At 44.7% G+C, this 12768-nt stretch overlaps 1 protein-coding gene and 1 long non-coding RNA gene across 3 annotated transcripts in view; one reads left to right on the top strand and one right to left on the bottom strand.

The window, feature by feature from the left end:
* LOC138412297 (uncharacterized) overlaps positions 1-12768 on the top strand; it is a 31838-nt gene that overhangs the window by 14965 nt on the left and 4105 nt on the right. The gene's annotated exons all lie outside the window — the stretch shown is intronic.
* On the bottom strand, positions 679-12760 carry hivep2b (HIVEP zinc finger 2b). Its single transcript, XM_020098117.2, has 7 exons — positions 12523-12760; positions 5967-9918; positions 5392-5549; positions 5063-5238; positions 4502-4600; positions 3639-4426; positions 679-3278 (listed from the first exon to the last, which is right to left on the bottom strand). The coding sequence occupies exons 2-7, from the start codon at positions 9816-9818 to the stop codon at positions 2868-2870; spliced, it is 5484 nt and encodes a 1827-aa protein (XP_019953676.2). The 5' UTR covers positions 9819-9918; positions 12523-12760; the 3' UTR covers positions 679-2867.

The following is a 12768-nucleotide window of genomic DNA, read 5'->3' as shown; positions in this document are numbered from 1 at the left end:
GGAATTTACCCAGGGAGCAGCTGAGTGAATGCTTCATCATTTCAACCTTTTTCTGTGCAGATCTCAATCAGCCATTTTAATGCGACACCTATGCTGCTTTAAACCAACACGGTGCTGATTTTATTTTAAGCCAGGATGCTGTTAAAAGCCGTATAATTATTCTAACAAATGGGGCCCGACAGGCCTAGTCACCGAGCAGGAGAGAAAAAAATTAACTATCTGTGATTGGCCAGAATTAGAACAGACCTCCTCCCCAGCTCGGAGAAGAGTGTCAGCGCTGAGCTAATGCACTTGGAAGATCACAGTCACCTCCTCGCTTAACACATGCGGCATTAACTTACAGTGCAGTTCTGCATGTGCTGTAACACACAGCGGAGATGATGCTTAGTTGAATGCAGTAACATAAAAAGATGGTTGAATATTATCCCCAAGGTGAGAACTATTTTTTGGAAGCGTTCATGTATTTTTTCTTGCACCATATTATGACTGCAGTGATCATTTTTCACCAGAGGATGTCACTGGTCGGAGTCGCTACAATTTTTTCACCCTGGAGGTTGTTTTTTTTTATTTCCACACACTCCCCCTCAAGATAAAATGTGGATGATTTCATCCGAAACGTGAATTGTGCAGGAGGGAAGATATGAAAACAAGAAATAAGCTGCAACACACATCCTTGGGTTAGAAGTTTGTTCTTTTGAAACAATTTTGAATTTAATCTGAAAAAGTAGAGCACCAAACAATAAATTCCCCATAAAAGCATAAAAGAGGCACTCCGTCCTGACTAACCACTTTTGATGCAAATAGCTAAACAAAGCATTGGCTACTGAGGATTTTTTTTTCTCCCCCAGAAAATCTTAGCTGAGAGGTAAAATGATTTGTCCTCTGTGTGTTTTACAGGAAATTCCATATACATGAGAGGCACAATGCAGTTCAGTAAATATGAATACACAATAAAAACAAAACACAATCTGAGTACATGTGTATGCAAAAGCAAAGAAAAGGCTTCACTTTCCCTTCACATTTTATGAGCATTCTGCACCGTTACCACAACAAACGAAATTACATGACCATGAAATCAAAGCTACATACATCTCCAGAAAGGGAAACACAAAATTAAAGCAGTGCACCTTGTAAATGTCTTTTTTTATGTAAACATGAGTGAACAAAGTGTTTTCAGATTTTTAAAATCCATTCTCAAACCGGTCACATGACCACTTGAAGATGCGAATACACTCTTTTCTTTCTTAAAGATGAGAGACACGGTGTTGGCGAACAACACTGTGCTATTTTTGCCCTCATTAAACCTCTGATATATGTCAACTGCAGACATTTTACCTCTTAAAGAGATATAAACAATCCACATAAAAAGTTTTCATAATTCAACACTGCAAAAATAGTTTAAATCATAGAAATACACGGATATATACAGAGAAGAAGTAATGCATAAGGTGAATGATTACTTACATTTTAGCTGAAGCACAGTAATATGCAACCAACTCACGATGTCAACATCATTACTTTAGTTTTTCTTACAGTAAGTGATATCCATTTTTCCAGTTACACTTGAAATGCAAGAAAACGTACGACTGATCGTCATCATAGCCCCTTGAATTTGTGTGCAACGTGTTCCACACAATGAGAAACGTGAAAAACACCTGGAATGTTTCAAAAAACCACACGAGAACAAAACATGTCTTTACTCCCCGATTCAACATCAAACATGAACGGATCAAAGTGCATCATCAACTCAAAACTCATAAAACGCTTATGGTCGTATAAGAGAGACAAAAGCTGTCTGTTTAATCAAAGCAAAGACATGAGATCAAAAGCAAATGCCAACTGCATAACTGCTGCATAAGTACAGATATACCATATAAATAGTAGTCAAATATTTACCAGTATTAATAAGTGCTTACGTTCTAATATATAAATACATCTTACAGTATTCATAATTACATAATAACCTCTATTTTTGTGCAATAGCAAATACCATGCATTTTACCAAGATAAAAATCACAAAATTAAGAAAAATGCAACATAAGAAATAGATTTTTTTTTTTTGAAGATTATCTCACATAAATCAAGCTGCGTCTGTCTGTCAGCAGAGCGGACAGAACAAAAAACTAAAAGCTCTCCTTTGGGTGAACTCTCTCCGACAGACTGAAAAGAGAGCCTCTGCTTTTTTTCCTTACTCGACAACCTTCTGATAAAGAAATGATGAAAAGCAAAAAGAGGCACAGACCCTTGCTGCTTGATTAGAAGCACCAAACTGCACACAAAGCGTCTACTTAAAATTTGGTCAGACTGTTTCATAATACACGTACTTTCCCCCTTATAAATAGTCTTAATTTACTGCACTACTGCATCACACCTTGATATGATTACATTAAACAACAGTCTATTTTCAAAGTACACATACAGTAAAATACACTGTTTGTATGCATCTAAGGAGTATATGTTAAGTACATTTGTACAGAATCCATAAATATAATTTATGTGCAATTGTACGCAAACTACTATGTCAAACAAAAGGCATATTAGCATAATATCTTTCCATATTGCACCTGCACCCAATAGTGATTCTCCACCTTGCAAAACATCCTGCCGCTCTTCCAGTCGTTTCAGAGTCACTGAGGAGAAGAGCGCACCAGACAGGACGGGTTTCTTCTTCTCTGTAAAGGCTAGATCTGCACTCAGATTGAAAAGGAGCGCTCTGGGGTATGTGCAAGACCAGAGGAAGTGTCATTATATTGCCTCTAATGGGATAAAGATGAGGTTATGTGCATAAAGGGCTGAGCACGACAAGGTTGCAGGTGTAGCGGGGGTGTCTGATCTTGGATAAGATCGTGGAAACAGAACACAGGTTCTTAGTGAGGGTCTTCTGTGGTAATCTTCAGCGAGGCGATGGCTTTCAAACAGGTTTGTACGTTCTCCTCCTGTCTGTTGTCCCTGCCGCCTGGATTCAGGTTCTCCTCCTGGAGAGAGGGGAGCTGGTTCTGGCCTCTGATGTCCTCTCCTCCAGTCTCGGGCTCGTGGACAGATCCCTCTCTGCTGCTGCAGCGCTGGCTCTCGCTGCTCTGTGGGCTTGGCGCCGAGGAGAAGCTGACATCAGTGCTGGACGAAGACGGGGACTGCAACATCTGGAGCGCTCCGACAGGAACCACGGGGAGCAAACTGTGGGCCTGCTGCTGCGAGTGCAAAGGGAGGTGGCTGAGGATGTTCTGGTGATGAGAACTGGCAGCACCGGGCAGAGTCGAAGCCAAGCTGCCTCTTTGATCCTGAAATGACACATTGGCAGCGTTAGGAGCAGTTGTAGCAGAGCCAAGATCATTTCCCCTGAAAATGTATTGCAGTTGGAACACACGGAAATGTGAGAAATACGTTACTAAATAAAATGTAAAGCACTGAAAAATATTCGCTATAAACTTCTCCCACAACAGAATAATCTTCTAATTCATTTTCATAAAGTTTCTAGGTATCGTAACGTCACCTCACCTTTACTCGAGTGCTAAGATGATGAGGATATCTGCTATTATCTATATAACTTACACCAAGAGAAAGGCGGGTACGCCCTCCTCCAGTTTAGTTTGTCTTCGTTGGCAATGGCTTAGTTTAATATAACACATTATGCTACGTACCATTTCCATTTCAAAGGCTCCCTGTAGTTGAGCCATCTCCATCTTTGCTTGGTGCCTGGTTTTATCACCGCTGCCTTTGTGTTGGTGCGAACCTCTACGCGGTGAAACGGCTCTCAGCACAACCCTCTGTCGGCCCCTGACTGAAGATTCTCGCTTTCCCATCAGCTCTGATCCAGGAGACATGGGTCGCTCAATACAGGCCGGGGTGAGATGCTGAATGGGTGTGAAGCTGGGTGAGCTGGGCCTCAGCGGGGAAGTATCCCATCTTGGCGAGGAGCGACCTCGCGGGGAGAGCTCTCGCCTTGGGGACGGGTAACGCAGGCGTGATGGTGAGGGCTCCCTGATGGGAGACTCCCAGCCCGGAGAGAGCAAACAGGAGGAGTAAGGGTCAAACAGGAAGCTGGCGTGGTCTGGAGACAGCATGGTCAAAGAGTCTTCATCCACAGACTTCTCTCTATGGTCGCTGGCGAGGACAGGTCGCTGGTCTGAGTCTGTCCGTCTGCCAGAGGGCTGTTGGCGGACGTCGGTGCCAGGCAAAGAGGTGAGGGAGCAGCCGTGGATGGCAGCAGTGGCTGTAACTGACAGAGAAGTAACTCCACAGGGCTGAGGACTTGTACTTCTTGAGCGCAACTTTGGAGTGGAGTCGCCTTCGTAGTCATCGTCCTCATCGTCGTCTTCGTCGATATCATCGGCTTCCTCGTCCATGCCGTCAGACTCCTCTGCGTCCGAGAACTGATGTTTGGTCGTGACCGCCACCTCTGTCTTTGACTCTTGTTGGATGTCGTCAACTTTAAAAGACAAGTGCACAAGTTTAGTTTGGTTTGTTTGAGAATAATAAGTGCACATGTATTCAAGTATCTTACCATGTTCCTGTATCTCTGTCTCATCCATCGTCACTGACACGCCCAGCTCAAGACATTTTTTCATGTGCGCCTTTGACTTCATATGTTTAGTCAGGTTTCCTGTTGAAGGATAAAATAAATACTAGGTAAGGCTTTTGGTTTTTGGTAATTACCAATTTTCAAAAAAGGAAAAACCCTTGACCTTTAAAAGGAGCAGATTTGTACAGAAAAAAACATTTTATGTCTCTACGCAATCTAAAATAGCTTTTTCTACCACAAGACGACACTGGTCAGTGTCATGAAGACAGGGCCAACTCCCAGCAACAGAGAGGAAAAAGGGAAACGAGGAGACAGTGCAGCTGAGTTGCTGATTTTGCATGATGGTGTAGTACCTCTAAATAGCAGCACTTCAGAGTTTTTGCTGCTGCTGCAAAAAGTATTTTTAAATTCTTCTGATTTGTTTTACATTTTTGTATCATTCGTTTGTTTTGACAGATTTTCACTCAAGTCACAAAATGCTGAAAATGTTTCCCTTCATGCAAACTGAAAATTAATTTGTTTTTAATTCAATACCAGGCTCACCTTTAGTTTTAAAAGCAAAGTTGCACACCCTGCAGATGTACGGTCGCACATCTGTATGGGTCCTTATGTGTTTTTTCAGCATGCTTGGCTTCTTGCAGCGAATACCACACTCCTCACAGATGTATTTGCCCCGGCCTCGACCTCTGACATACACATAGTCCTCATTGGACTTGTACCTGAAAAGTAGATACAGTTTACATTTTAATCAAAAAACATCAAATAAAGCAGGCTTGAGAAGGTTTAGATGCTCCATGCTCTAGCACGGTAACATAGCTGCTGTATATGCTGTCAGCAGAAATGACAGTTGCTATGATAATCTCCTCACTAACCCTCCCTCGAAGATCTTAATGCGTGTTGGCACTGTTTGGGTCGTGGATGCCTCTCTCTCCTTCCACTCCTCCTTGGCAGTTTTCACTCTGCAGCCAATGTCTTTCACCTTCTTCCCGTAGTTGATGTCCACCTCTTTGGGCTCCGGTTTCCTCTGCAGCTGAATCGGATGAACAAACATTTTGTTAACCTCCTTTCTAAGTGGACGCCGTATTGACAGCGTAATGCGATGCGTTCTATATTGTGTGTCACGCATGGTGTTACACAGCCTGTTTTGCAAACATGCATTATGCTGCTGCAGCGGGGAAAACGCAGTACAACTTTGTAATTGTAGCAGTTTGTCAAACTCTGAATAATAGGGCGCTTCAGACTTTCTCCATTTTCAACAGTTACCTTGACTGATATGTAGGTATTTGCTCTATAAATAGATCTCCTTTATCGGCAATGTTGATATTAACAAACCCGACTTGTTATGTTGTAAGTAGGCTCTTGCTCCTGAGGTCCAGAGCAAATTGCTTTTTGAACGTTTACAGCTGTGATATGTTGAGAAAAGAGGAAGACAGGATCATTTTCTCACCTGTTCCATGGTCTGCCTCCACAGGATGAGTGATGACACCAGTTTCCCTGTGCCCGGCTGACACATGGCGGCCACGGTGTATATAACCTTGTCTCCCCTCTGTTTGGACCGGAGCAGTGCCAGAGCAGCACTGGTGTTCACTTCCAGAGGATTTGGGTTGTGGGAACTCGCACACCAGGTGGTGTACACAGAGAATAAAGGGGAGTTGCTGTGAGAGCAGCTCGGCTTGGTGTAGTTGAGGAAACACCAGCTCACACCTGTCGTCGTGCGAAGACTTGGAAATTGAGATAACAGTCTTGAGTCCTCTGCGTCTGAGGTCAGGATGTCTTGACTGGTAACTAGCTTTGCCACCACGTCCACCTGCACTTGTTTCTCCATGCTAATGTCTTTGACTTCTCTGACTGATATGACAGAGAAAGGAGGAGAGCTGCTTTCCATAGCTGACTCGGCACCGTGTTCAGTGGCCTCTAAGGCTTTTTGCTGAAATGTGATAAATTTACTCCTATTTAAATCAGGTGTGCACACACCCTGCATCTCTGACCTATGCCCCTTCTCTTCGCTCAAATTACATTTTCCTAACTCCACAGCACTCAGCTCCTCTACAATCTGCCCAAACATTCTTTCCTCTTTCACGCGCTTTTGCTGCTTGACCTCCATGAAAAGGTCGAGGCTGCTGGCAGGGGATAGCATCCGTTTGTTTGCACCACCGCTGGAGGCATTAGTGGTTGAGATAGTTCTAGAAGTCAGAGAGAGTGGGATGCCTGTCTTGAGTTTAGCTGAGGACAAATCAAGGGCTTCAACACTGAGTGTGTGTGTAGGGGGGGGTTTGGTTTGAGCTGATACATTATGAGAATCAAGAATTCCAGACAAACGTGAAGTTTGATGTTTCGAGGTGCCTGTAGTTGAGCTGACGCTGTCATATTGATTGTCAAAAATCTGTGATACTGAGGTGTATGTGATGCTGCCATAGGATGGCACATGGGTCTGTATTCGTACGGGAACTAACAGGCTTGGATGTGACAGCTGGGGAAATGTATTCCCTGTGGAAAATATTGGCAAAGTCTGCGGCAGAGCAGTAAGTGCTGTGAATGGAGGGGAAGTGCTGCTGAGGTACTGTGGAAACACTTGTGATGGGACATGTGTTACTTCAGTGTCCATATTCAGTGACTCCTGTCGCACCAAGTTCCCCCTCCTTCTCTCCTTGAGAGCAGAGTGGCCAACACTGATGTCCACGTGTCTAACTTTGGATGTTGGAGAAAGACTGCCATAGTCAAATGATATGCTGCGTACCTCTGGGAACTCCTTGCGCAAGTTACACGGCGCCTGCTCCGAGGAGGAGCGTCTCATTTCATGTTGTTGACGCTGGGTGAGCACAGAGAGGGAGTGCCCACTCCCTGGCACAGCTAAGAGCTCTAGTGGTTTGCCAAATTCATCCTGCCTGGCTGGAGAGAGTGACTTCAAGCTCTCCTCCCTGTCAAAGGAGAAGGTGGAGCTGTATGATAAGTTGCTGTCTTGGCTTGGACTGCGGGAGAGACTGGTGCAGGCGGACTCAAAGCTAGACTCACCAGAGGAGTGCTCGATATCAGCGAGGCGTAGCCGTTTCTTCTTTGGAGGGAGTTTTTCCGGAGGGAATTGTGCTAAAGTTTCACTCCTCTGAGGCCATTGAAATTCCTCCACGTGTTTCTCTGGCTCCTTCACCTGCACCTCTGGAGCCTTTTCTGGACTGTCAGGCTCCACAGTGACCCTGATCTCTGGGACTTGTATGTTGGGCTGTCTCACCAGTTTGGGGCCCATTTGAAATGACTGCCGTAGTCGACTATCACTCCGTTCCATTTCATATGATTCACTTGCCTCCATTGCTTGAAATAAAGAAATACTTTCCTGCCCTTGCCTGTGATACTTGTAGGATTCGGACTGTTCAGAGTGAGGCCTGTTTATAGAGTTTGTGTGCTGAATAACTGAAATCACATTCCCTAAGGTTTTTCGACCAGAAATTTCAGGGCTCACCGATATGTCCATGTCACACCTCTCAATTTGTGTGAGCATACTTGAAGAATGTCCTTTCCCTAAAGCCAAAATGCCCAGTGCAGCTTGTTTTGAATCATAGTCCTTGCTTGAATCAAACATTTCCTCACACTGTTCATGATGGCCCTCATACTGAACGGGCAATTCCTCCTCTTCCCGCTTCTCTTTCCGACGCTTCCGTGTTGCCAGTTCCATTGCATGTCTCTGATGGCTCATATTAGACACCATAGAGGGGTAATTTTCCATTTCCATTCCTGAGGGTGATATGCCACTTTCACCCATCCTTCCATGGCTGTCAGCATCTGCATGCCCATCATGTGCAGTGAGTTCGAAAGCAGCTTGCCGCCTCAGTCTCCTCAGGCCCCCGGTGCTTGTTCTCTCATCAAACGAATGGCTGCCTCTGAGGGATTGAGGCATTGTCAGACACACGGCTGAGGACGCTGGCATTGAGTTGCTTCTCATCAGAGGCCCCACATCAGAGCCACTGTCTGACTGGGGTTCTTTCACCTCATCCCTTATGAATGACTTAGTGTTTATTTTGATTGACTCCACAGTGTCTTTCTCCTGGGTGAAAACACGGGAAACACCTTTTTCCGAGCGTTTCCTGGTGTATTCACTTGAGTCTGTGCTGCAGGCCACAAAAGCTGTCGTCTGTTTAGGGCTTGGCCTGTAGCACTTTCCAAACATGATTTCTTGATAGGACTTAGCGTTGGTGTTTGGCGGACCAGTCTGGTGCTCAGAACTTTCGGAGCGAGAGAAGTAGCCGGAGTCCGTGCTGCCCTTGCTGGACTGACTTGGAAGGGACAGATTGTTGTCAGAGTCGCTGCTTCTTTTTTCAGACAACCGAAGTGCAAGCCTCTGTTTGATCGTGCAAGATTGAATTGCACGGCTAGCCTCGGCAGCGGCAGAAGGTGCATTGATTTCTTGGGGCTGGGATGAACCATCTTGGGCTGACATCGAAGTGGCTCCCTTCTTCTGAGCAATGAGATTCAGTACTTTTACAGCAGTGTTATCTGATCCCTCCACTGGAGAGTCCAGCAGCAGCAGTGGGTCGTTAAGAGTGTCCTCGTCCGTGTCCGTGCTTTGCTCAGCATCAGAGAATAATTCTCCTTCCCCTTCAAAAGACCCCTGGTCTGTATTGGCATTGTAAGAACCAAGTTCTGAGAATGGCACTGTTCCAGCTTTGACCGAGTGAGCGTGGGACTTTCTGTGTTTATATAAATTACTCTTGGTTTTAAAGGAGAATCCACAGGGGACACATGGATAGGGCCGTTCCCCAGTGTGTGAGCGAATATGTTTCTTAAGCACGCTGGGTTTGGCACATGCCCTTCCGCAGTAATCGCATACATACTTCCCAGGCTTTTGTGGTTTCTGTTCCACCTTACACACCGGTTCCACCTCATCCATCCCTGAATGCGAACACTGTTGCTGGACTTCAAGCGAACCGGAGGATTTCCTGTGAGATGTAGGTCCTGCAGACTGTGCAGAAACCAAGTGGCCGACAGCTTTCTGTCTGCCAGTGGGAAATTGTTTTGTGGACTGTCCTGGATTTGAAGACACCTCATAGTCTGGATGGCTTGTGGACTGGGTTTGAGAGGGCTGATCTTCTAATTGTAGTAATTTCCCTGAGTCAGATATTTCTTTGAAACCACATGTGTCTTGGCTTTGAGCTTCTTCCAGTTTTTGGTGCCATCCCTTGCCTTCCAGTTCCACTGATGGACCCCCCCTAGTCTGTGCAGCCTCTGATGTGCATTTTGTCTGTGCAATATTTCTGTCCTGACCATGTGTGGGGCTTTTCACCCCTGCAGTGGTTTCAAGTGACTCCATGAATCCAATGTCACTTTCTTTGGGATTTTCAAGGACAATATCTGTTATGTAACTGTAGCGATATTAACATGCGTGTGAATTGATTGTAGGGAAGGGTCATCTGAAAGAAATAAGACAGAGTTCAAAATTAGACAATTTGAATGTTGATGTATGAGCTGCAGTAATACAGTATTCATCATAGAGTTACAGAATGAAACTGATGGTTAAACCCTCAACAATCAGTTGATGAGTGGAACAAAAATCAGAGTGGAAATCTGTTTCTTGAGACTGAGAACTTTTCAAGGCTGTTTCCCAAAAGTCCTCTTAATAAAATTCATAATGAGCTCCATCGCAGCAGGAATGGAAAAAAGTCAGTCTCTTTATCAGCTTGTAAAAAAACCTAGGGTCAACATGGCAGATACCCCAATGGTGCTGAAGCCCTATGGACACACCTAGTTGTATGTGCCAACAAGTAAGGTACATGCCAATACTGTAGTTTTTGCGTCATCATTGATGGCTGTAGTGTGTACGTTTATTTTGAGGGTGGTGATTTGTGCGAGAGCTGAAAGGAAATATTCCTTCATAGTCTCAGCTCCATCTCCTTTTTTGTTTTTCAACAATTTGAAAATCGATTCCTTTTTTTTTATGTGAAATGTCACGACTATTAATATAGTTACTATTTCAAGTATGAAAAATCTGTTAATGAGTAAAATGATAATCCATCAAAACAATAGGAGGCATAACTATTGATATACTGTGTTTGTCACTGTAGGTGCACACACTTAACTGTGAAAATAGAAAACAAACTATACAACTCATTTACTTAGTTTTATATCCGACTCTGACTCGGTTTCTGTCAACATTTCTTAGTTAATTTCTGTAAAGACAAGGCTCTAGCATGAAACACTGCCACATGCCACATCATTTACAGCCAAGGCTGACTTGCAACACTCATCCCAAGATGGATCTTTTCACAGTGTGAGAAAAAAAATCTAAGCTTCTCTGCAGGTCTGCATGCCAAATGAATAGAAAATAATCTGCCCACATAGAATACTTACAACTTAAGAAGATAGGAGACATAAAGTCAGAAAAAACCTGAGTATGGTGTGTGATGATGCATGCCAGAACACACAGTTGACACTGTTAGAGTGTGGGCAATGAAGTATGACAAGTCGTCCTACCCCTCCAATGTGATATAAATACCAAAATATTCCTTCACTGTATCAGCAACTGTTGTATCCTAGTGCCGGTTTCATAACACATACGACAACTCATTCAAACCCTTTAACTTGTGCTGGTGTTATCGTCTCCACACTGAGCTGCAAAGGCATTTACTGTACATACTGTATGTAAACACCCCGGACAGCAGGTAGCGTCTCCGCGCCCGTGGTAAAAGTGAATTGGTTTTGCCACTGTACTTTGGTTTCATAGCAGGGCGACGAGTCTCTGAGGGCACGTCGTTTCCATCTTCTCAGTATCAAATACTGTGTCCTCCCTAACGAGGTTATGTAAGATTATCTGGTTCAAACCCTCTGAGTTCCCCTTAATTAGGACATCCTCCGACTCGCTTTCTCTCACTCTCTCTTTTTCTTTGTTAGCTCACCACACGCTCCTCAGGCATAGACCAGAGGATATGAATCCAAGGTGACTCGAGATGCAGAGGGATGCTTGAAAGCAGCTGTAAATTTAATCTCCCCTAAAAATATTTTCTTGCGATTGCCCACTCCCTCTTTCGACTGTTTATGGCTCAGTAGCTCTGCTTGCAGGCAGATTTCAGGGCTTCTTCCAGAGCAGAGGAGAAGAAAAATAATGCAGGCTTACAGTATGAATGATGGTGAGAGGGCTGTGTCGGGCTGGAACGATCCGTGTTTTAACAGGAAGGTTGACAGAGGTAAACTAAGTGGGGTGCCTGGGGGGGTAACAACATTCAGAGGCCTGGTAGGGAGCTCCCTTTCAAGGTCGGTCTGACCTCATTGCTTAGTTTCCATCCTCTGTGAGCCATGAGAGGAGGGAAGGGGAATATGGGTGCAGAGTGAGAGCGAGATAAGACCCTCAGAAACAATGCATACCTTTGAAAAGCGTGAGGAACACGAGCCGACGTATTCAGAGTCTCACTGACGAGTCTCTCTGCAGATTCAGACTTTTTGTGTAAAGACTGTACCAGTAAACCTCTCACTGCAAATGTCTCTGACTCCCGGTAACAAGCACCGACCCATACGGAAATATATGACACGGCAGCAATGACGTGCAACAACAGGAGGCAGGTGGGCGGCAGTAGGTGTGTTTCAGGACAATTGTGGGCAGACTGTGGTACAGTATGTCCGCATGGATGGAGAAATGACTGTATGGAGACATTTATTTGAACAGGCTGCATTGGTGGGGCGCATCCCTGACTGGTTTACACACGAGAGATGACAATGAGCAGAAAAATGCTGGCTGTGGAGAGCTGCTGCATTACATCATTAGAGGCTAAGTTGGCCATTAAAGGGAACAGGCATGAAGCCTCACGCTGACAACAAATCCATAAATATCATGCAGAGATGACCGACTTCACAGAGGCTGCATGGTAAAACCCTCTGTGGTTCAGCAACACAGCACATATGCAGAATCAGTCGGCAGCTCGCTCTGTGAGCAGAATGACATAAAGCACACGGTCTGATGGGAAAAACGCCTCGGCTCATACAGCAGCTGACATTCAGACATCAAATATAATCCTCACACAAACCTGGCATTTGAATCGTCCCTGTCCCATATCGACGGTCACATGTGACATTCCTCATGCTGTATACTCCGTTTCTCCATTCTCCTCATGTCCGGGTGACAAGAATGAAATAGATCAGCAAGGTAAAGTCCCATCAGTCATGAAGCTGCTGGCTGACTGGGTGTACATTAGAAGATCTATTGATGCGAGCTAGTCACCAGAGAAAATACCCAACCGTGACGTGCGGACCCAGGCACAAAAATAGCAAAG

This window comes from Paralichthys olivaceus, chromosome 12, assembly GCF_024713975.1.
Source record: "Paralichthys olivaceus isolate ysfri-2021 chromosome 12, ASM2471397v2, whole genome shotgun sequence".
Classification (NCBI taxonomy): Eukaryota; Metazoa; Chordata; class Actinopteri; order Pleuronectiformes; family Paralichthyidae; genus Paralichthys; species Paralichthys olivaceus.
Note: the sequence above shows the minus strand (reverse complement) of the source record. Positions and strands in the feature narration are given on the sequence as shown.